General features: G+C 57.0%; 3 protein-coding genes across 6 annotated transcripts; all 3 read right to left on the bottom strand.

Annotated features, from left to right (window-relative positions):
• Positions 1–1,511: 1,511 nt before the first annotated feature.
• On the bottom strand, positions 1,512–5,548 carry HDHD3 (haloacid dehalogenase like hydrolase domain containing 3). The gene is made up of 2 exons (XM_064523610.1): positions 5,381–5,548; positions 1,512–2,446 (listed from the first exon to the last, which is right to left on the bottom strand). The coding sequence occupies exons 1-2, from the start codon at positions 5,452–5,454 to the stop codon at positions 1,699–1,701; spliced, it is 822 nt and encodes a 273-aa protein (XP_064379680.1). The 5' UTR covers positions 5,455–5,548; the 3' UTR covers positions 1,512–1,698.
• Positions 5,499–16,646, bottom strand: ALAD (aminolevulinate dehydratase). 3 transcript variants are annotated; one of them, XM_026113791.2, is made up of 12 exons: positions 16,572–16,646; positions 11,556–11,703; positions 11,250–11,300; positions 9,814–9,910; positions 9,144–9,279; positions 8,498–8,581; positions 8,063–8,151; positions 7,681–7,736; positions 7,195–7,282; positions 6,491–6,577; positions 6,037–6,166; positions 5,499–5,648 (listed from the first exon to the last, which is right to left on the bottom strand). In XM_026113791.2, exons 2-12 carry the CDS (start codon positions 11,666–11,668, stop codon positions 5,569–5,571), a joined length of 1,011 nt encoding a protein of 336 aa, XP_025969576.2. In that variant the 5' UTR covers positions 11,669–11,703; positions 16,572–16,646; the 3' UTR covers positions 5,499–5,568. The 3 variants fall into 3 exon arrangements, with proteins under 3 accessions (XP_025969576.2, XP_064379678.1, XP_064379679.1); XM_064523608.1 differs by lacking the exon at positions 16,572–16,646 and adding an exon at positions 15,838–16,390; XM_064523609.1 differs by lacking the exon at positions 16,572–16,646 and adding an exon at positions 14,305–14,384.
• Positions 16,647–17,436: 790 nt separating this feature from the next.
• Positions 17,437–21,857, bottom strand: POLE3 (DNA polymerase epsilon 3, accessory subunit). 2 transcript variants are annotated; one of them, XM_026113868.2, is made up of 4 exons: positions 21,646–21,857; positions 20,821–20,906; positions 19,922–20,040; positions 17,437–19,430 (listed from the first exon to the last, which is right to left on the bottom strand). In XM_026113868.2, the coding sequence occupies exons 1-4, from the start codon at positions 21,709–21,711 to the stop codon at positions 19,270–19,272; spliced, it is 432 nt and encodes a 143-aa protein (XP_025969653.1). In that variant the 5' UTR covers positions 21,712–21,857; the 3' UTR covers positions 17,437–19,269. The 2 variants fall into 2 exon arrangements, with proteins under 2 accessions (XP_025969653.1, XP_064379675.1); XM_064523605.1 differs by lacking the exon at positions 21,646–21,857 and adding an exon at positions 21,271–21,504.
• Positions 21,858–21,860: the final 3 nt, after the last annotated feature.

Here is a 21,860-nt window from a genome sequence, read left to right as displayed (position 1 = left end):
CCTGCTCCTTGCTTTTTTTATGGTAACTCTCCTCTCTCCCTCTCAGCTGCCTAATTACTCTGTATTTGTCCTGTAGCATCCAACTATTAGCCTGCAGCCAGGACCTCAAGCTTCAAGGGGAAGCAGAAACAGTTCCTGCTGTACCTGAGAACAGATGCCATGCTTCCTGAACCCTGCAGGAAGCAACTCGTGCGTGAAGGCACGCGAACCCGTGGCCCCAAGCTTTGTTTGCTACACATTTATCAGGCACGACTCTTCCGTGCCAGGAGCTCACGGGTTGTGTGCTCGGTGTAACTGTGCTGCCAGCTGCACTGCTCTTTTGAGCATTCCCCATTCTGGATCGGTCCCTGCAAAACACGGCCACCTCCACTTCAGGGCTGCTGGCCTGGACTTGGAGAGCCAGAGGAGTGTTTTACTTGGGGCTGATTATGTCAGAAGCAGAGAATAGCTGTCTACTCAGGAGCAGCAACAATTCCCCCATGAGCCCAGTTCAGCTTGGGGTAGACCTCGGACCTGGCACGTGCGGTTAGCTCAGTGTTGAGCTAGAAGTAGAATCAAGGCTAAAACAAATTGTGAAAGCAGCAGTGCTGGGACTTGGAATCAGTTTGATTCCCGGCTCTTGCCAGCCTGTTTTGGGTGAATCATTTAGTTCCTCTGCGGAACGAGGGCTTATTTCCATCCGTCGGTGGGGAGGAGTGGACGATACGTGCTGTGAACTGCAGCAATTACAAACCTTCTAGTTGAGCTTTAAATTTGATGGTGGACTTTAGAAGACAGCAAGGGGCTCCATCAGGTTCTTTTATCTTGGGTATTGCAAGTTCTTGGAATTGATTTTCACAGCACCTGGCAAAAATGCTGTCATTTTCTTTTCTGGGGCAGCAGCTTGGTGGGACGCTTGCTGAGGCTTCAGATAAAGAAGCAGTGGGCTGTGCTTTGCAGCTGAATTCCTGCTCTTGAGATGCTGGGGAGACCCGAGCTGCTCCCCTTCCCAGTGTGATGTTTCCTGCTGCATCTCCACGGCTCAGGGCAAGGCTCTGCTGAACGCAGACACAACCTCATCACTGTAGCCCAGCTAGGGCAGAGGTAGGGGAAAGCGTGAGAGGATCAGCTGCCCACTTCACAGCACTGAGCTCTCCTGAGGCCGTACCAGCTCCTGTGGGTCCAGGCTCTGGCACGAGGGATGGGGAAACTGCCTAAAGGGAGGTGTAATTCCCTCCCAGCCACTGCTATTCAGGAAGAGGGGGATGCCGGCAATGAAGGCAAACTGGGAATACACCAAAAGCTGCAGGGCAGTGTGCAGGATTCCTGGGTGCACCCTGCTAGCAGGCCTACCCCCGCGAAGGGAATAACCTCAGCCCTGCAGATGTGCTAGCACAGGGTTGTGTGTGACCCCAGGCGAAACACTTCCTCCTCCGCACCCAGTCCCCAACTCTATTAGGGGAAGATACCACCATTAACCCTCTGCCATAGAGCGTTTTGAGAGCTATGGAAGAAAAGGGCATGAAAGCGGAGCATGTCCGATATGCTTTATTACATTAGCTTGCCCCCCGAATAGAAGGGGCATCATGGGGAGCGTTTCTCCCTGTGCGCAGAAGGAAGCGCTTGTTTCTCATTCCAATGTCGGCGAGAAGTCAAGCGCGAGGAACGTCACCTGCTCGGCAGCAGCATTGGTCCTGCTTTGAAATACAGCTACCACGACTAACCCTTTTCAATAAGGGCAAGGAGGTGGCTGAGCGAAGGCAGGACGTGCTCCTTCGGTACCTCCAGCTCCCCTCGCTGCCCGGCAGCCGAGAGCAGAAAGCTGTGCATGCCCGCCTCCCTGGCTGCCCTGTAATCCCGCAGGTAGTCGTCTCCCACGTGAGCCGCCTGCTCCGGCAGAACCCCGCAGAGGCGCAGGGCCTTCTCGAAGATCCTCCTGTCTGGTTTGGCGAAACCTGCATCCTCGGAGGTCAAGACAAACTCAAAATGGTGCCGCAGGTTGCACTGCGACAGAATCTTCTCAAGCCTCTTATCGAAGTTGGAGATCACCCCCATTCGAAAGCCCCGCTCGCAGCACTGACTTAAAATCTCGTTGGCTCCTGGCAGCACCTCCCAGGTGTGCGCGCTGCAAAAGTCCTGGTAGAGGTTTTCTGCCAGCCGGGTAAGGACTCTGTCTTCATGCACCCCCGAGAGCCTGAAGGTTTGTTTGACGACATCTACCCACCACTGCCTGGAACTCAGCCCCTGGCGCAGGCCGTAGTTGGGGAAGCGCTGCTGCTGGGCTTTGTAAGCCTGGTGGAAAGCTTGACTGAGCGCCTCCGGCTGCACCTGGACCCCATGAGCCCGGGCCTCAGCTGAGTAATTCTCTCCCACTGGCTGCCGAAGCCGGAGCAGCGTATCTTTCACATCCCATGTTAGTAAGCGTAGTCTAAGCATTGCTTCAGTGAAGCTTAGGGCTAAGGCAAACCTAAAACAAATGCGGAGGTAAGAGCCAGGCGAGAGCAGTTACATGCTTTGCCTACAGGCTACTGCGGTGCTGTGTGCGGCATGGTACTGCTGAAGACAAGTCTACATGGAGTGGGGCCCACATCTGTGGGGCGACTGGTGGGTATCAGTGGTGCGGGGGTGAACCAGGTCCTGGTGCCATCGCTGGCCTCACAGAGGGGCTCAGCATGAAGACCCCACAGGGAGGGAAGGCCCAGCTCTGCCCCTGCTCGTGCTCTGCGTCCCGGGGTGCAAAGCCTCTCGCGCCGGGGCAGCCACGGCAGCGCAAAGGCAGCGGAGCTGCTGCACCCCGCTGTCGAGCCAGGGTGGGGGTACGGGGTGTAGTCAGGACACGTGGGGCTGCAGCCAGGGTGGATGGGGGGGGCTAGGTGTATGGGGGGGTGTAGCCAGGACATGTGCGGCTGTACCCAGGCAGTGTGTGTGGGGGTAGGTGTATGGGGTGTAGCCAGGACATGTGGGGCTGTACCCAGGCAGTGTGGGGGGGGTTAGGTGTATGGCATGTAGTAGGACACACGGGGCTGTAGGCAGGGTGTGTGTGTGGGGCTAGGTATGTGGGGCTGCAGCCAGGGTGTATGGGGGCTAGGTGTAGGGGGTGTAGCAGGACACATGGGGCTGTAGGCAGGGTGTGTGGGGGCTAGGTGTATGGGGTGTAGCCAGGACATGTGGGGCTGTAGGCAGGGTGTGGGGCAGCTAGGTGTAGGCGGTGTAGCAGGACATGTGGGGCTGTAGGCAGGATGTGTGTGGGCTAGGTGTAGGCGGTGTAGCAGGACACGTGGGGCTGTAGGCAGGATGTGGGGTGGCTAGGTGTAGGGGGTGTAGCAGGACACGTGGGGCTGTAGGCAGGGTGTGGGGTGGCTAGGTGTAGGGGGTGTAGCAGGACACATGGGGCTGTAGGCAGGGTGTGGGGCGGCTAGGTGTAGGGGGTGTAGCAGGGCACGTGGGGCTGTAGGCAGGGTGTGGGGCGGCTAGGTGTAGGGGGTGTAGCAGGGCACGTGGGGCTGTAGGCAGGGTGTGGGGCGGCTAGGTGTAGGGGGTGTAGCAGGGCACGTGGGGCTGTAGGCAGGGTGTGTGGGGGCTAGGTGTAGGGGGTGTAGCCAGGACACGTGGGGCTGTAGGCAGGGTGTGGGGCAGCTAGGTGTAGGCGGTGTAGCAGGACATGTGGGGCTGTAGGCAGGATGTGTGTGGGCTAGGTGTAGGCGGTGTAGCAGGACACGTGGGGCTGTAGGCAGGATGTGGGGTGGCTAGGTGTAGGGGGTGTAGCAGGACACGTGGGGCTGTAGGCAGGGTGTGGGGTGGCTAGGTGTAGGGGGTGTAGCAGGACACGTGGGGCTGTAGGCAGGGTGTGGGGCGGCTAGGTGTAGGGGGTGTAGCAGGACACGTGGGGCTGTAGGCAGGGTGTGTGGGGGCTAGGTGTATGGGGTGTAGCAGGACACGTGGGGCTGTAGGCAGGATGTGGGGTGGCTAGGTGTATGGGGTGTAGCCAGGACATGTGGGGCTGTAGGCAGGGTGTGGGGCAGCTAGGTGTAGGCGGTGTAGCAGGACATGTGGGGCTGTAGGCAGGATGTGTGTGGGCTAGGTGTAGGCGGTGTAGCAGGACACGTGGGGCTGTAGGCAGGATGTGGGGTGGCTAGGTGTAGGGGGTGTAGCAGGACACGTGGGGCTGTAGGCAGGGTGTGGGGTGGCTAGGTGTAGGGGGTGTAGCAGGACACATGGGGCTGTAGGCAGGGTGTGGGGCGGCTAGGTGTAGGGGGTGTAGCAGGGCACGTGGGGCTGTAGGCAGGGTGTGGGGCGGCTAGGTGTAGGGGGTGTAGCAGGGCACGTGGGGCTGTAGGCAGGGTGTGGGGCGGCTAGGTGTAGGGGGTGTAGCAGGGCACGTGGGGCTGTAGGCAGGGTGTGTGGGGGCTAGGTGTAGGGGGTGTAGCCAGGACACGTGGGGCTGTAGGCAGGGTGTGGGGCAGCTAGGTGTAGGCGGTGTAGCAGGACATGTGGGGCTGTAGGCAGGATGTGTGTGGGCTAGGTGTAGGCGGTGTAGCAGGACACGTGGGGCTGTAGGCAGGATGTGGGGTGGCTAGGTGTAGGGGGTGTAGCAGGACACGTGGGGCTGTAGGCAGGGTGTGGGGTGGCTAGGTGTAGGGGGTGTAGCAGGACACGTGGGGCTGTAGGCAGGGTGTGGGGCGGCTAGGTGTAGGGGGTGTAGCAGGACACGTGGGGCTGTAGGCAGGGTGTGGGGCGGCTAGGTGTAGGGGGTGTAGCAGGACACGTGGGGCTGTAGGCAGGGTGTGGGGCGGCTAGGTGTAGGGGGTGTAGCAGGACACGTGGGGCTGTAGGCAGGGTGTGGGGCGGCTAGGTGTAGGGGGTGTAGCAGGACACGTGGGGCTGTAGGCAGGGTGTGGGGCGGCTAAGTGTAGGGGGTGTAGCAGGACACGTGGGGCTGTAGGCAGGGTGTGGGGCGGCTAGGTGTAGGGGGTGTAGCAGGACACGTGGGGCTGTAGGCAGGGTGTGGGGCGGCTAGGTGTAGGGGGTGTAGCAGGACACGTGGGGCTGTAGGCAGGGTGTGGGGCGGCTAGGTGTAGGGGGTGTAGCAGGGCACGTGGGGCTGTACCCAGGGTGGGTGTGGGCTAGGTGTAGGGGGTGTAGCAGGGCACGTGGGGCTGCATTTAGGGCACATGACGGCTGTGTGCGCAGGGTGTTGCCGGGCGTACGGGGCTGTATTTGGGGCACGTGGCGCCCGGGTGTCCAGGGTGTGCCCGGGTCCATGGGGCGCACCGGGGGCAGCGGTGGGCCGGGCGCGGGGGCGTCGCAGTGGCTGTACGGAGGCTGGGGGGGGGGTGGGCGCCCCCGGGGCCGCCCCCTCTCCCCGGGACCCCCGCGGGGCCGCGGCCCGGCCCGCACGTACCTGCGGCGGCGCCCGGCTCCGCTGCCGCCCCGCTGCCGCCCCGCTCCCGCCGCTTCCGGCCCGGGCGGAAACATGGCCGCGGCCCGCTGCCCCCTCCCGCCCTCACGGAGCGAGCCGCCCGCCGCCGCGAGCCTTCGCTGCCCCCGCCCGCCGTCGCCCAGCCCGGCCCCGCTCAGGCCCGGCCCCGCTCAGGCCCGGCCCGCCGCCGCCTCCTCCTTCAGCCAGCGCAGCAGCTGCGGCACGAAGTACGTGATGATGGCGTCGGCCCCTGCGGAGAGGAGAGACGCTGGGGCGCCGGCACCGAGCCGCCCGGGGATGGCAGGGCCCGGCTCCCCCCGCACCGCGGCCTCGGCCCGGCTCCCCCCGCACCCCGCAGCCCCCCTGGGTCCAGGCTACGTCCCTGCCTCCGCTGCGCGGCACGTGCACCGGTGACCCCGCGGACTTGCACAGCCGGGGAAGAGGAGCTGTGCGAGAGCTGTACACCATACAGGGTAGCCGTACGCCTGCGGCGGGAGCACGTCGCCTCAGAGACTGCAGCGCCCGGCTCCGTCCCACGTTTAGCTCCAGCAAAGCATTGCCGGAGGGTGGTTTTTGGCCTGAGGGGGCCTCGCAGCCGGCCCTCGGGGGAAGCGACCACGCAGCGCTGCCGTGCTCACCTGCGCGCCTGAACGCGGTCATCGCCTCCATGACTGCAGCCTTCAGGTTGAAGGCACCAGCCTGTGCCCCGTGCCACAGCATCGCGAACTCCCCGGACACGTGGTACACTGCCAGCGGATGGGTGGGATGCTGAGAACGACAGCGAGGAGATCAGCAGGACCACAGGGAACAACCCGTTCGGGTGCGTTCTGCTGCCCGGGGAACTCCAGCCCCCCGGCCGTGCAACCAGAGCACTCCAGCACCAAAGCCGTGATCCGAGGGGGAGCACAGAGGCTGCCCCGGAGGTGTTCCAGTGCCCAAATGCAACGTGTTAAGCCAAGAAAAAGTTGCATCCCCCTCCACTTTTGGAATGAGGTCGCTGGCTAACCCAAATCTTCATCTCCTCCACCTCTTCCTAATCTCTGGGGATACTCGGTGCCCTCATTCTTGAGCAGAGAAGTACGCAGGGCTTACTCGGGCCTTGACATCCCTCACGAGGTCCAGGTAGGGCATCCCAGGTTTCACCATCAGCATATCTGCTCCCTCACGCACATCCCGGTCCTGTGAGGAGAATACACACCTGATCCCTTCAGCTCTGGGTAAAAGAACATTTGCCAGGGAGTGTTCAGCTGGTTTTTCCAAAAGTTTTAACCTAGACTTTGGTTTTCCCAGGATCACATCGTCACAAGAGGGGTTTGGCAAGCCTCTACAGGCCACAGGACACCACGGGCAGGCTGCGGTTGGCGATACGGTGCTCCCCTCACCAGAAGCGCAGTGCCTGGGGGAAGCTGGTGGCTGCACGTCCGATGCTCTGCCACTCAGAGCCACAGGAGAAAGCAGTGGGGTACGGCATCACCAACTCCATCGTTCCCAATACACAACTGTCGGGCCCACACTAGGTATCAGCTCTCCAGTTAGCTGATGGGCACTCATGTTTCGCTAGCTTGTGGAGGGGGATATCCACAGCCATTTTGGGCCGGCATGCCTCCCACCTCCTTCTGCCTCAAACACATCTGGGCTTGCTTTCTCCAAACCCTTCTGTGTTACTGCGTGTGAAGGCTCCTCGCCCTGTCACTGCACAAGAGTTTTCCAGTTCCCACAGCTATAAAAGCATGATTCTTTGGCACAGCCTCAGGCAGCCTGGCCTGCTAGCTCAGCCCTGGGAAGGTCTCACTCACCACGGCTCGCACGGCCAGGCCCCTGGCGCCCGGAGGCAGCTGGTAGCATCGCCTGTCTCCAAACGCAGGTTTGGATAGCGCAGCGTCTCTGCGAACAAGGCAGCGGGCAGGGAATCAGCAAAGCATCGGCACCGTTCCCTGCCTCTCGCGCTGTACTGCTTCAGAAGGGTGAGGATGGACTGGAACAACTGTCTGAGCTGCTTCCTCCTCCTCTACATCTAGCCCAGGAAGGGGTGGGCTGTCCCAACCCACCTCACCCCCCTGCATTGCCCTGAGCCTTTGCAAACCTGGGAGCTCCAACAGGCCGCAGTTGTCCCATGCTGGCAGCCCCAGCAAGCACAGAAAACAGGTTTCACAGTAGGAGCAGCCAGTGTGGACCCAGCCATGGCTTAGACTCTGGGCTGAGCCCTGTTCCCTAATAACTAGCTGGGGACACACCTTCTGGGCAGCTTGTGCTGTGCTGATGCTCCTTGCAAAGAAACTCACCTGAAGGGACCATAAAAACAGGATGCAAACTTGGCGCTGTAGCTCATCACTGAGACCTGCAGAGAGTGGAGCCATGAGGACCAGAGGTGCTTTGTTGCATCCCAGCTCTAGACCAAGAGCAATTACCTCCTACAGCTGTTTTGTCCTCAGCCCCACACCCTCCTTCCCCTGCCAGAGGCCTGGCACCTCACTTTCCCCATGCGTCTGGCCAAGGGCATTCCCTTCCGGCATGCACTGGCGCAGGGAACACCCTGCGACACATCCTGGGGAAGGCGGAGCCTTACTTCTTCCAGCACTTGCCCCGGTCACTTCGCAATGCAGCCTCCACGTGGGCCCCGCAGAAGTTGCTCCTGACTTTGGCACACGCAGATCCCACGCTCACCTTGTTGCCCATGTCATTGGAGATCAGCGCCGTCTTCATGGCCGCTACGCGCCCATCCATCATATCCGAGGGGGCAACGATGTGGCAGCCTGCATGGAGAGACCAGAGACACCGAAAACTGCCCAAGGCTGTAACAGTGCCAAGAGCCCGAGCTCACTCTGGCAAGTACCGTTCAGCAAACCTGGAGGAATCTTCCATTCCTGCAGGAGGAGGTGACCCCAGAGCACCTCCCTTCAGAGGGCCGAAGGGGTCGGTCTGGGATGCCTGCAACTGCGCAGAGCCCAGTGCCCTGAGGGCAGGTGGAGCCCTTCCCAGCTCAGAGCACAAGCACTCCCAGCTGGAGCCAGCCACAGTTTGCTTTTGGGTCGGCAGTAAGCAAAAAGGGGCAAATTTGCAAGAGTCAAAGTTGGATACTGCTGCCAGGAGACTCCTCACCTGCCTTGGCATAAGCCAGTGACACTTCTGCTAGCCGCTGGCAACTGAGCTCATTCTGGATGGTGCCATCTTCACGCAGGATACCTAGGAGACGATGGGATTAGGCAGGGTAGAGGACAGCCTGCCTATTGCCTCTGTCCCTAGGGTGGGAGCATGGCTCTCAGGGCTACTCACACACATCCAGAAAGAGTTACAGAGATGCTCTGACCCATGGTGGGAACTGTGTTAGAGAGCTGGGTAAAGAGATGCAGTGACCAGGAGACCAACGTCCAGGGACCAAACTCAGCACATGCGTGTGCCAGGAAGAGAAGGCAGAGATGGGGGCGCCTAGATGGGTGCTCAGGTGACTCTCAGCTGACGAGAGAGTGGGTGACTCTGCTTCTCCCATTGCTGCAGGTGACTTAACCGTCTGTGCCCCCCACCCTAGCTGGCTGCTCTCATAACCCAGAAGGCTCCCCCAGGCTCAACGCAACTGCACCCAGTACCTGGAGCCCAAGTCAACTCGGGGAAGGAGCTGGCCAGGCCCACCAGCACCCATTGCTCCTCAGCAGAAAACAGCAAGCCCCCGGAGGCTCCCAGGCACAGGAAGGTGCCACTGCAGAAAGGTGTGCGAATAACACCCTGGGGCCCCACGCTGCGCACTCACCGCAGTGCCCGTGGGATGTGTAAGGGCACAGGCAGACGTCGCAGGCAATGAGCAGCTCTGGGAAGGTGGAGCGGATCTTTTTAATTGCCTGAATGGCAGGTGTATCCTCCGCATCCGCAGCAGAGCCTCTCTCATCCTGTGGGAGAAGAGAAATGCCTCAGCACCCAGAACCAAGGGCTTCCCATGCCCTCTCTGTACCAGTCCCTCTGTGGCAGTTTTCTGCCCAATAAATGTTTTCTGAACTGTGAGACCCTCTGGTGTAGAGTAGTGTGATCACCAAGGATGGAAAAGGGCAGTGGAGCTTCTGGTAATGATTGCAAGTCTCAAGACCACCTAGCAACAGCTCCCAGTGCAAGACTACATCAAGAGAAACGATCTTCTCATGTCATCCATGCTGCTCTCTGCAGTGCAGAGCTCCCCTGTTCTCCACCAAGCAGTGTTGCACCACGTGTTCAAAGGCAGAGAGGAGAGACACCCAGAGCCACCAGGAGCCTTAAAGGTGTCACCGCAGTCTCCCATTCCTGTCCCACTCTGCTGAGCGGAGCACAAGCATGCCCAGACACCCTGAACCTCTGTGTTTGGTCAGGAGACCTCCCGGACCCCACACTGCTCTCCCACACCTCTGTGGCTACCCCAAACCTGCTCCCACCCCCTGCTAACGCACACTGACCTTGGGGACCTTGCTGGGCACCCCGAAGATGAGCACACACTTCAGGCCATCCTCGACAAGGGGGCACAGCATCCCCTCCAGCTTGTTGACTCCATACCTGGGAAGAGCAAAGTGAAGCGGGGCTGCCAGGCACCCAGCCCTGCTCTCCTGGTCAGGGACTGTGCTTCAGTCTGGCTACCAGAGCTCCCTGGAGACCCCACGGCACAGCTACAGAGCAGGACGGCTCATACATGGGGGCTGCGGTGACTGAGCAGGGCACTGCCACATGCTGCTCTCCTCAGTGCTGTGCTCAGATCCACCTTCCTGGGGCCTTGATTTTGCAGCGCAGAGCCCCAGCTGGGCCCACCCCTAGGCTGCTCACGAGGCTCCAGAGGCAGCACAGAGCCCGACGCGCGCTGCTCTTCAGAGAGGTTTCAAAAGCTGTCACATGCTTCAGCTTTGGGACTGGCTCCTGGCATCGGCTCGGCTATCATGGCTGGTGCATGGCTGCTTGGAGCTGCGGCCCCAGCAAGACATCAGAAACAGCGGTGTTGCCTGAACCCTGGGAGGAACAATCCAGGGCCTTATCTGGGGCTACAGGGGAGTTATCTACGAGGCAGGGACACAGAGGGGGCTGGGCCCTGCTCTGTCTCTGCTCTGAGAGAAGTGCACCCTATTCTTGGATCCCTTATCTCAGCTTTCTGTTTCAGCCCTGAGCAAGTCATGCTGGGGCTCAGCACGGCGAGCTGGGGCGCAAGGTGAGGTGCTGGAGTGGCACAGACACTGCCATGGGCTCTCCGCTTGCACAACTCGTGCTAGTACAGCTAAGCGCCCAAGGCCAGCAGGCCAGACAGAGCACTTCTGGCCACAGGGTCCTTTGCATGGCTTGGCTGAGGAGCAGGGGGTACCCTTCCCACCTTGATCCACCTCCTGCCACCCAAAAACAAAGACAGATTTCATTTGGGAAACCTGCCCTATACAAGGGAGATCCAGCCTATCTCCCCACTGGAATATCCCCCTCCGGCCCCTCTGACCACAAGCCTAACGCAGCAGCAGATGAAGAGAGGAGCTGCCAGTCCCACAAGATCCACAGCAGGACAAGAGCCCACGCCTTTGTGCAGATTTTCCAGCTGCTCCTGGAAACCCCATTCCCTGCCAACTTCTCTGCGTGCCCAGCCCACACAACATGCGAATGCTCTGGGGCGTCGTGGGACCCTGGTATTATCCCTGCTAGCACCTGCTGAAGGCAGCACGTCTGGTCTGATTCCCTTCCTCGCTCCATAGGTGAATGCTCCCACCCTGCCCAATTCTGAGGGATCCCCAAGCCAGAGGATATAGAGGGAGGGAAGTGTCACCCCCTGGCCCTGGCCTGTGCTCATTGCTGGCCGTACATCAGCCCTGTTGGTGGCATGGGGCATGGCAGAGATCGGCACAGCTCAGGGAGTCTGGAGTCCTACCTGGCTTGCCCGGGGAGGCTGGCGATCGGCTCCACCGCATCGGGGCTGTCGCTGCAGAAGTTGGATGGGACAGAGATGTGAGGACTTGGCGTGACAAGGAAGATCAGAGATAGGCTGTGCCCAGACAACCCAGCCCATCTCCCAGACCTTCATGGTACCACACAACACATCCCAGCCTGCTCCCAGGGAATCGTTCAGGGAGTCTGGAGCTCCCTGAGAGCTCAGGGACTGCCTGAGCCTGTAGCCCCAAGCACGGTCAGCCTGAGTTTGGTTTATCCCTAACCCACAGAGCCAGGGCTCACTCACGTGACAAAAATGGGGTAGATGAGGTTGGAAGCATCGAAGGTGGTTGCTGAACACTGCCAGGAGCGTAGCACGGGGTGGAAGTAGCCGCTGTGGAGAAGGGACTCTGCCTGCATCTTGGGAATTCACGAGGAGACTGTGGAAGGAGAGTCTGAAACAGCAAAAGAAAGAGGCAGGTTAGTGGCTGCGTCCTGGTAAGTCACTGCTAGCAGTCAGTGTGGGGAGCGGACGGAGATCCAGGCAGCCTCCGCAGGGCTGCTCTGGGCACGCACGGGGAGCCCGAGGCACGGCCCAGCCGGCTTCTGTCAAAAGCTGCTTCTCACGCTCAGCCCGACTCTCCCGGGGTCTGCTGCGCACTGGAGCGCAGTTGGGAGACCCAGCACCGGCGATCACGGCATGACACTCCCCCCGTAAGTGGGGATGATGCCAACTTCTCCCCACAAAACCCTCCCATTCTGTGTATGAAACCATCAATTTACAGCCACAAACATCATCCTGTAGCAGGAACCACGTTCTCCCCCACGTTCAAAACCGCTCTGCAGCCCCTCCGGGCTCAGCGCTCCGGCACAGGGCAGGCTGGAGCAGTCCGACCCTCACACGCACAGGGCTGGGGAAGCCCCACGGCCAGCCCAGGGCAGCTGCTGCTCACTGAAAAAGCTCTTTCATCGCGCTGCAGGTGTCGGTACCAAACACCTCTTGCCTTGGCAGATACCGCTGTGAGACTAGCTGGCTCCTCTGCCGTCAGCTGCAGGGAGATGAGCCCAGCTGTCCCCCAGCCTGGGAATCCCAGCCACTAGACTCAACCGGTGACCGTCAGAGGAAGGGAAGAGCATGACAACTCCATGTGTTTCACTCTGCAGCTGGGCAGCAGCTCTGAATCCCCTGGGGCATCTGCTTCCCAGGCTGCACGGGGATAAAACAGGATTCTCTAGCCCCGCAGCCCAGTAAATACAGTACGGCCTTTGCTAATGCCACACCACGGGCTTTGTACCAGCTCTGCAAGGCCTCGGGACTTGTTGGGCTTTGTTTTAGCTTGTTTAGCTGTAACAGCAATTTTCTAAAGATGAGGTGGTCATTGCTTAATTTGTGTTACTTAACTGTGTAATTTCGTGATACAAGAATAACTCGTATATACATAGCAGTAACACGTTGTTCAGTGTCAAATGAAGTATTTATGGCTGTAGCGTAATGGGGCAGTCATAGAAGAGCACAGGCACAGGATGAGAAAAGAGGGGCACAGAATGATCCTGAAGACACCAGGGCTATAAACAACTCACTAGTGGTCACTTACTGCTGGATAAAGAAATGCAGACTTTGGAGCTGGGCGTAACTGATTTCAGGCGTAACAAAGAACAATTCTTCAACATACGTAAACCACATCATATGCAGTAAGCTCCGACACAACAAAGAACTGCAGACACACTAAGAAAGAAGAAGGCACAGAGCAAGCTGGAAAACATATCAAAATAGCCCCAAGGGGCTTTTAAAGTGTAAACATTTTGGGTGTAACATTTGGTTGGTGCGAGCGTGACTGAAGGAGCCTGGAGGGGAAGGCTGCCCCTTCGCCCAGGACCAGGCACTTGGCTGCAGCGCAGCGGCAGCTGTTACGGCCAGGACACCCTGGAAACCACAACCTGAACTGTTTATTCAGAGCGGCTCCAAGGACTTCTGCCGGCTGCGCACATCTGCTCCCGACAGCAGAGCCTCCGGCCATGGGGTAGCTGCATGGGACAAGCAGAGGTCACCTCTCTTTGCTCACGCCTGCCGGGGGGGATTGCTGCTCCATCGCAGCACGCGGGCACTAACCGGCAGTGCCGGGCCCTCTCGGGCCTCTGCCCACACAGGGCCACATCCCACAAACGCCTGTGGTCAGAGCCCCAAAAAGCAGCGTGAGCGAGGTTATCATCTGCTGACAGCACCCCAGGCCCGGGGCGACTCCGGCCGCCTCGCTGCTCTGCGGCCAGGCTCCTCATGCCGCCCTGCGGAGCGACCGTCGCTTGTTCCCAGGATTGCCGCTCGCAGCGCCGCAGGATTTAGCGCCTCTGGATCAGCGCCAGCGCAGAGCTACGGAGCCGCTGTGGGAGAACGCGGAGCCCAGCCAGCTCCCCGGGCAGAGGTCGGAGCACGTTTCCCAACGCCACTAGGTTTCACATTCCTCTAGTATCTGAGAACTGTCCTCCAGAAATTAATAACAAAGTCCCCAGCGGACATCATGGATTTTGTTTTCAGAGCTACAAGTTGAGGGATGTGGATGGGGGAAGAGCTAGTGACTTCTGAAAGAAGGAAAGAGATTCCTCAGCCTGGTGACCCCCCAGTCCAGCACCACATTTTACACAGAAGATCCTTCTAACCCAACCGTGAGACCCATCTCTGGGGAGCAGCCCCCGGTCCCCAATCCCATCACAGCTTTCCCATGCGCTAGCTTAAATCCAAGAACCAGGAGCGATTCCTCCAATGATCTAAATCTTGCTGACTCTTCCGCCTGCATCCACTGCGCCCAGCTCGCTCTGGAAAACAGAAGCGGTGGTTAGCTTTCCAGGACCACAGTCCAGAGAAGAGCTTTACACTGGCACTCGCTACACCAGTCAGCCATGGAGTTGGTCAGGAAGAGGCTCCATTCTTCTTAAAAGCCTTAAAATTTGAAGTGTTTTGCTGTTTCGCATGGGGATAAGCTCAAGACCGTTCAAACAATTTCAACCTTAATCCAGATTGTCAGCCTGCATCGGCCTAGCCCAGTGCCTGGGGCACTCACCTACAACGTAGGAGCACTGCATTCAATCCGGGGCTTGAATTGAGTCGCTCACATCCCTGGCAATTGCCTGTGTTTGAGGCTGGGGGCAAAGGCTCAATGAGTTATTATTTTTATATATATATAAATATATATATATACATATATATATATATACACACACACACATATATATAAAAAACCACTGAACGGATCCCACTGACCAAATACGCTGGTGCTCACGTGGGAGGCAGGCCAGCTGACAGGCATGCTGGCGGTGTCACTGCATCACTTAGGAAATAATTTTGGGATCTGGAAAGCTGCCCCTCCGCTCTTTCCTCCCCCCAAGGAGACAGCCGGGGGCAGCCGGGCAGGGGCAGCTCCAGCCCAGCGCGGGTCAGCTGCTTGGGGCAGGGCTCCAGACCGGCTCGCTGCCCGCAGCTCTCGGGAACAAAGGGTTCAGTGAGCCAAATGCACCTCAAGAATCCAGAAAATGTTTTTATAGTTAATCCCACCGGAGGAAGGAGAGGGGGACGGTGGGGGGGGATCAGAGGCAACCGACTGCAATTGCTCTGTAAGGGACAGATAGAGGCTGAAGCTCCAGAAACTAAGCTCTCCGAGGAAAAGAGGAGATGGTCACGCAGGGGAATTGCAGAGCAGAGATAACAGCCACGAGGGGTGGGCCCCCAGCGCCCGTGCTCTTGCACCAGACGGGCTCTCTTCTGAGGCCCTCCTCACGAGCCTTGCTTGCTCAAGCAGCTCCCTGCAGCCATCCCCCAAGCAGGGAGGACCTGGCAGACGTGGGCCGCACGCTCCTTTTACTCACGCAAGGCCCGGTGTCAGAAGAGGGTCCGGGGCCTTACTGGTGCCGTGGTGCACCCAGCTGCCGGAAAGCCAGGGAAAGCCTGCAGCGAGGCAGAGGGAGGGCAGCAAAAGAACCTGCGACAAGGGGCCCATCAAAGCAAGAACATATCACATATGTTATCTCCTCAGCCATGACTGATGACCCGCTTCCCCTCAGAGCTGGACAGATGCCCCTAAGGCTCCTGCCATAGCACACAGACTTCTTTCTTTGGGACCAGATCTGTCTTTCTAAAGACACTTGCTTCACCCACATGAAGCTGAAGGATCTGAGAAGCTGTTGAGCGGCTGCCTCCCTCCAGAGCATTAATAAATACATGGTTAAGAACAACCATGCAGCCCCTCCTCGTCCCCCCACCGAGAGCAAAAGGCTCTACAGCAGAAAAAAAAACCATTTTGGCTTTGTTCTTTTGTGCTGGGACTGCTCTGAAACCAGCCCAAACACACCAGACCCAGAGCAGCTCCTCCATTCACTCCAGGCCCCCAAAGGTGAAGCGACCAGTCGCATTGCCATGTTCAGCTACAACACGGAGAACGCGAGGAAAGAGAAGTCAGTGCAAAACTCTTCTGGGCTCCTGCAGCTTCTGTACAAGCTTTGCAAGAACGAAGCATCCCAGGCCCTGTTGTAACAGCATGAGAGAGAGCGAAGCACCCAACACCCTCCAAGTTGCACTAGCGCATATTAAACAAACTTACTCTACGGACCGAAGCCAGATCAAAAGCAAGCCAACAGAGCGAGCTAGAAAGGTTTATTCCAGCTGGCAGTCACTAACATGACTGAGTTGGCAGCTGCCTATTCACTCCCGAAACATGAACCTTCCAGCCTGGTGGAAACCGCGTTCCAGCGTTTTAAGAGGCGAGAATGGAAGCAGCCTCTTCCTTCGGTGCACAGCTGTTTGCTCCAAGGCCTGGAGACACACGAGCTCCCTAAGCTCCTGCTGGAAGCAGGGCCGGGCTGAACCCATACGCGGAAGGCAGAGCTCCGCGGAGGGACGAAGGCGCTGCGACAAGGAGGGCAGGCTGATCAGCGGTGGGTAACGCAGGACACGGCGGGACCCAGCAGGGCTCCAGGCCGGATGCCTAGCGGGGTCGGCACGCGAGACCCCTGCGGCGGGGCCCGGCGCCAGGCTGAAGGGCTGGAGGCCCACGGCGATGCGCGGCGCTGGAAAGGGCCACGGGGCAGCCGCGAGGGTGCGAACCGCAGCGGGGCGAGCGCAGCGCTGCCGCAGGACCGAAGGCCAAGAGCGCCGGCCGGGGCCACTTCCCCGCCGCTGCCCTGAGCCCCCAGGGGAGCTGCCTGGCCGCGCTCCCCCCCCCCGCTCGCCCTCCGGAGCGGCCCCGCCGCCGGCCGCGACGTCGCGCTGACCCCGGCCCCCGCGCGCGTCACCCGCGGTGCTTTACGGGCCGCGCGCACCCGCCGCCGCGCTCACCTCCAGCTGCCGCTGCCGCCGCTCGTCCCGCCCCCCGGAGCCCCGCCCCCTGCTTTGCATAACCCGCCCTCTGATTTGCATAGCCCCACCCACCCCCAAGCGCCTGTCCCCAGGCGGGAAGTCTCGCGCGGGGCGGGCGGGGGGAGGGGAGGGGCCTGGCGGCGGGCTGTGGGGCCGGGGCGGGAGCCGCGGCTGGAGCCGGGCTGGGGCTGTGGGGCTAGAGCTGGGGCCGTAGGGGCCCAGGGCCATGCTGGGGGGCAGTGTGGGGGCCTGGAGCCATGCTGGGGGTCGATGTGGGGGCCCAGAGCCATGCTGTGGGGGCAGTGTGGGGGCCCAGAGCCATGCTGGGGGGCCATGGGGGGCCCGGAGCCATTCTGCCGGAGCCTTGGGGGGGCCCGGAGCCATGCTGTGGGGCACACATTTGACTCCCCTTCATCAGATCCCGGGAGACACTGCTGAAGGCCCCTGCAGGGAGCGTTCCGCTGCTCCCATGCGGTCGCGTCCTTCTCCTGGCCTCTCTCCCATCCGCCTCCCCCAGCCCAGCGTGTCCTACGGGGCGCGAGGGTGACTCGAAGGCCACAGCTGCTTCTGCCAGCGATGCAGCCCCACGACAGCACTGCCAGAACTCACTTCCTCGATAACGGGAAATCTTCCAGTAATTTAGTCTCAGCACTTCCCTTGCTCCTTTCGCACAGACGCCAGACAGATTGCAGTACCCTGGGCAGACACCAGCGTCCTTCTCCGCTATCTGCTCCGTAACTAATTTTATACCGACTTTGCTTTAGCCTTTGCTACGTGCTCAGATGTGCACTTATGCAATGGTAAGCAGCTTTTTTTTTTAAAGAGATGGAAATAACTGACTCCATTTCTGTGAAGAATCTGGCTTTTATTTTAACAGTGCTCCCTTCCAGAAGATACACCCCAGATACATACTATAAGAGGATGAAAAAAAAAAAACAGAGAAAGAAGGCCTTTTTTGTACTTAGAGACCTTGGGGAGACACTGTCAACACTTCAGTCTTTTCTGCTGTTACTGACTGTGTGGCAGCAGAAGCTAGATGGCAGAAAGTCTCTTTCGATCCAGTTCTTTTCCTGAACTGGGCTTCCGCATGACAGAAAAACATCATGCCATGAAAATGTACAGGCAGGGTAGCTCTTGTGGGAAGCTTTGCAGCAGTTTCTCAGGAGAAACAGTGAAAAGGATGTACCCACTCCACACAAGTGCTCACTTTTAAACTGCGCATCAGCAAATGGTTGAGTTTATTTAAATGTACCTAAAATTTTCCTCAGGTTTCCTTCAGCAGAGCTCATTTAACTCCAGTTATTAGGTTTATTAGCCTTTAAATGAGCAGTCAAATGATAAAACTTTTTTTTTTTTCCCTAAAAGGGGCTTATTGGAATAGATACTTTCTCACAGAAGAGAAAGGAAAGGTATCAAAACTAAGAATTCAAGTATGAAAGAACAAAACTATAGGAATGCTAGAAATACAGCCAGCTTGCTTGAACCCATTCATCAGCTGACTCATCTTTCTTGGAGGAGGCATTTAAAAACCACAGGCTGGAAAACGGCCTTCCTAGGTAGGAATTATCCTGTCCTCACTGCACTCCTAGAGCCCATCACACTGGGAGGTAGACTGCATCTTTTGAATAGCTCTGGATAGCTTGTACTAAAAAGGCTAAAGGAGGACCTTTGTTCCATGTAGTTAGCCCATTCCAATTTGAAAAAAATAAAACCCACAAAAACCCCCAACCAATCTATTCTAATACCACATGTAAACTTGCTGCAGTCACCAACCTGTGTGCAGAAGGAGCTGCAGCTCGAAAGGTGGTGAGACCACCAGATCCACCAGCGCCTGCTGCTGACCTGCAACAAATGTACCACTTGATACAATATTGCATCATTGCTGATACATAACACATCTTAGCTCTTAGTTTTGCTTCAGATTTTTAATAAAATGGCTCTTGGTCTCCCAGGGGCTTTAAAAAACATAAAACAAGCACTTTCGGTATTTAGTTTACATTATAATTGCAGTGAAGTTCTTTTCGTTTGGATTGATTCTGGGCAGAAAGTCAGTTCAGTGGACCACTGGTCCTTGTACAGTTGCACTGTATCACTGCATACAACTGGTACAGTTGTAAAACACATTATCAGTGTCACCGCAGAAAGAGAAGGCACAGCCAGAATACAAGAAAATGAAGGGAAAATGAAGTCACTTAGATAAAACCCTTAAACATTCAGCTTCTGAGATGTGAAGGTGTCTCTCTTAACATCATCATGTAGTTTCTAAACCCCAAAGTTACAACCTATTCAATTCGGCCACTGACTTGGTTTAACAAGCTCATTCAACAGTTCCCTCATGTTCTCCTGACCAGTTTCCCTACTGAGAATCTGACATTTCTTTTTCCTGTATTTCAGAGTCAACCCAGCATAAAAAGCAGTCTTTTTACCCAGTCATTACTGTTTGGTCAGAATCTGGAGAGAGTGCCAAGTTCCCTGTGCACAGGGAGGAGGTGGTCCTTCCACTAGAAAAGCTGTAGTAAAAGTCCTTTATATACAAGCTAAAGCCAAAAAGACATGGGCCCCAGAGGAAGAGTACAAAGCTCTACTGGAAACCAAGAGGGGACACAGAAAGACTGATTTACAGCATTTATATCCCTATGAATAGAGCCCAACTCCTGCACACGTCTCATCAGAACGCTCAATTGTCCACCTCTTCCTCCTCATTTGGCTCTTCTTCCTCCATTCTTTCATCATCGTCATCATTCTCTTCCTCTCGGCTCTTATCTTGCTCTTCTGAGTCTGCCTTCTTGTCTTTATCTTTTCTTGCTTCTTTCTTTCCTTTCTGTTCACGCCTGTAAACTAAAGAAAGAGAACACTGAAAACGTGCAAGTCAGCCTGTCCGCTGTAGGAATAGTAGAGCAGCTGAAGTCCAACGCCCACTTGCTCTCCAGGGTTACAACAGGAGCAGTGAACTCATAGCACCAACTCACCCTATTATTTGAGCTGTGCTGACCAGCTCCATAGGAAATCAGGTTAAGTGCTGTTCAGCAGAAATATGCTGAAAAGGACGCAGGAGTCACATTTACAGGCAGCACCTAGGGCTTTCCTTAGACAAACATAATAGGGGAGTGATATCAGATGAGACTTTTCCAATCCTCATCAGTTGTGAAATAATGTTATCCCAGTCCTGTTAAGGTGCACACTATTTATTCCCCAGGCAAACTGCAGTGTAGGATGCTGGGCAAAGAAAAGAGAAACAAGACAGGGAAATAAGTGTTGCTTGTCGAACCTTCCAGGAAAATAGGACTTGGTGCTACCTAGACTCCTTCGACATGAACTGAGACTAGTACCTTCCAGTGATTCTTTTAAAGGGGCTACAAATCGCTGAAACTCCATTTCCTCCATGGCAGAGAGAACATCACCAGCATTCAGCGTTTTCCTCTTCCCCTTCATTGCAAAGTTATTTGCACTAGTCAAAAAAAAAGAACAGAGATAATTGATAACTATCAATTTATTCTTGCTTCTTAAGGTCACAAACAACTTCCCCCCCCCAAAAGTGATCTCCTAAATATTTAGTTGTTTATATCACATACTATAGCTGACTTACTATAATAAAGATATTTTCTTGCTTATATTGGCTGTTCATGTTTTCATCTAATTGCATTGCTTCCCCACATTGATAGTTTTCTGTTTGTATGGACCTCTCCTACAAGTAACCAGGGGAAGGAGAGAAGTTTGATCATTAGCTATAAGATAATTCCATAATCTGGGTCAGTACTGAATACCAGAGAAGTGACCGTCTGCACAGCATATTCTGAGCATATTCCCAGCCACCCAAAAGAGGTTACTGTATCCTCTGGGATCAGCTCCAAGGCAGACTAAGGTTGTCTCAGGCGTGTGCTAATGCTGCTATGTGGTGAGCTTGGAAAGCGAGCAAAGGGCTTTCGCATTTGCCTGGAAATACCACATAGCCATGCTCCAAAGCCACAAGACAGTGTGGGAGCTGCTCTTACTCCTCACAGGGTAGGCAGACATCTTTATCTACACAGTCATAGCTGTCTTTCCTCCGTTTGTATAGGGTGGACCAACTCTGACTGCTGCAATTTGATGGACTGGGCTTTGCTGAGGATTTTACTTAAATAAACAGTCAATATTTCACTGGAGCACTGAAAAAATCATCTTCAGGAGAGCCAGCAGAGAGGCTAGTTATAAATCAACTGCACTGGTGATCTGATCAACCATGTCTTACCATGATGTCGCATAGAGCACAAACACACTTGCCGCTCGAGATATTGCGCTCCGAGCTTCTTTAGAAATATTCACTCCATCAGGAAGCTGAAAAGCAAATTCAAGTTTTGTCAGTAGCTGCTATAAATGACTCGAGACTTGCATAATTCACGTGTCAGCTCAGCTAAAGCTTTCAGAGAGCTCAGCATGACTAGAAACTGTTTATCTCAGATGCTATTACAGAAAGTTTGATGCTAGCTGAAACTTAAGGATGATCTTATTGTGTTCTCTAAGCTACATGGAAGGAAAGTTAAGTTCTGCATCAGCAGTGGGTCTGTCCAGCATCGCGGCGATGATTCATCTGATCAGCATCAAATTCTTGATACAGAACAATCATCCAGCAATATCTGAAATCATTCACTGATGCCTCATGGCTTAAGACCACATCGTTAACTTAGTTACAAGGACTTACTCCAGTCTTCGATATAGGCAAGAAATTGCACTGAAGGGGCGTTGTTCTCACTGCCTCATCACTCCTGCCTCCGAACATTACCGTAGGATTTCCGAGCCTGGACCGTTACTCCTGACACCAGGAAAGCTGGGCCGGGGGCAGATCTTTTCCCCACAGGTTTCCTCGCACAACGCGCGTGGCAGCACGTGCGGCCGCCCCCACCGCTCTCCTCGCACAGGCTATTCCCGGCGCTTGGGCACGTTTTGGGCACTCGAGATGGCGGCAAAGACGTGGAATAGAGGAACCGCTGCGGGGCAGTCTGCCCGTCAGCACCCGCCCCCTCGCCCTCGCTCGCCGGGGCCCCGCCGCCTCCCCGGCCCGCGCCGCGGCGCCCACCGCCTCCTTGATGATGCGGGTGATGACGGCGTTGGGCAGGTTCAGGTCCTCGGGTCTCTCCGCCATCGTGCGCCGCCTGCAAGGCAAACGGCGGCGTCACTCGCCGGGGCCGGGGGGGGGGGAGGGGGGACCCGGCCCCCGCAGTACCTCGCCGCGTGCCGGCCGCCGCCACCCCGCCCCGCGCGCCCAGCCGCTGCCCTCTCACCTCTGACCCT

This window comes from Dromaius novaehollandiae, chromosome 20 (assembly GCF_036370855.1).
Source record: "Dromaius novaehollandiae isolate bDroNov1 chromosome 20, bDroNov1.hap1, whole genome shotgun sequence".
NCBI lineage: Eukaryota > Metazoa > Chordata > Aves > Casuariiformes > Dromaiidae > Dromaius > Dromaius novaehollandiae.
The sequence above is the reverse complement of the archived record's forward strand: the minus strand, read 5'-3'. Positions and strand labels throughout refer to the sequence as shown.

Excerpts from the sequence above, each read along its gene's own strand:
- HDHD3 (XM_064523610.1), bottom strand. The coding sequence starts at position 5,454 with ATGTTTCCGCCCGGGCCGGAAGCGGCGGGAGCGGGGCGGCAGCGGGGC. Across the intron at positions 2,447-5,380 it reads GGAGCCGGGCGCCGCCGCAG|GTTTGCCTTAGCCCTAAGCT; the intron begins GTACGTGCGGGC and ends CATTTGTTTTAG.
- ALAD (XM_026113791.2), bottom strand. The coding sequence starts at position 11,668 with ATGCAGGCAGAGTCCCTTCTCCACAGCGGCTACTTCCACCCCGTGCTA. Across the intron at positions 6,578-7,194 it reads GCCTGGCCGTGCGAGCCGTG|GACCGGGATGTGCGTGAGGG; the intron begins GTGAGTGAGACC and ends TTCTCCTCACAG. Across the intron at positions 6,167-6,490 it reads TGAGGGATGTCAAGGCCCGA|CATCCCACCCATCCGCTGGC; the intron begins GTAAGCCCTGCG and ends TGTCGTTCTCAG.
- POLE3 (XM_064523605.1), bottom strand. The coding sequence starts at position 21,348 with ATGTTCGGAGGCAGGAGTGATGAGGCAGTGAGAACAACGCCCCTTCAG. Across the intron at positions 20,041-20,820 it reads GTGCTCTATGCGACATCATG|TGCAAATAACTTTGCAATGA; the intron begins GTAAGACATGGT and ends TTTTTTGACTAG. Across the intron at positions 19,431-19,921 it reads TTTAAAAGAATCACTGGAAG|TTTACAGGCGTGAACAGAAA; the intron begins GTACTAGTCTCA and ends CTCTTTCTTTAG.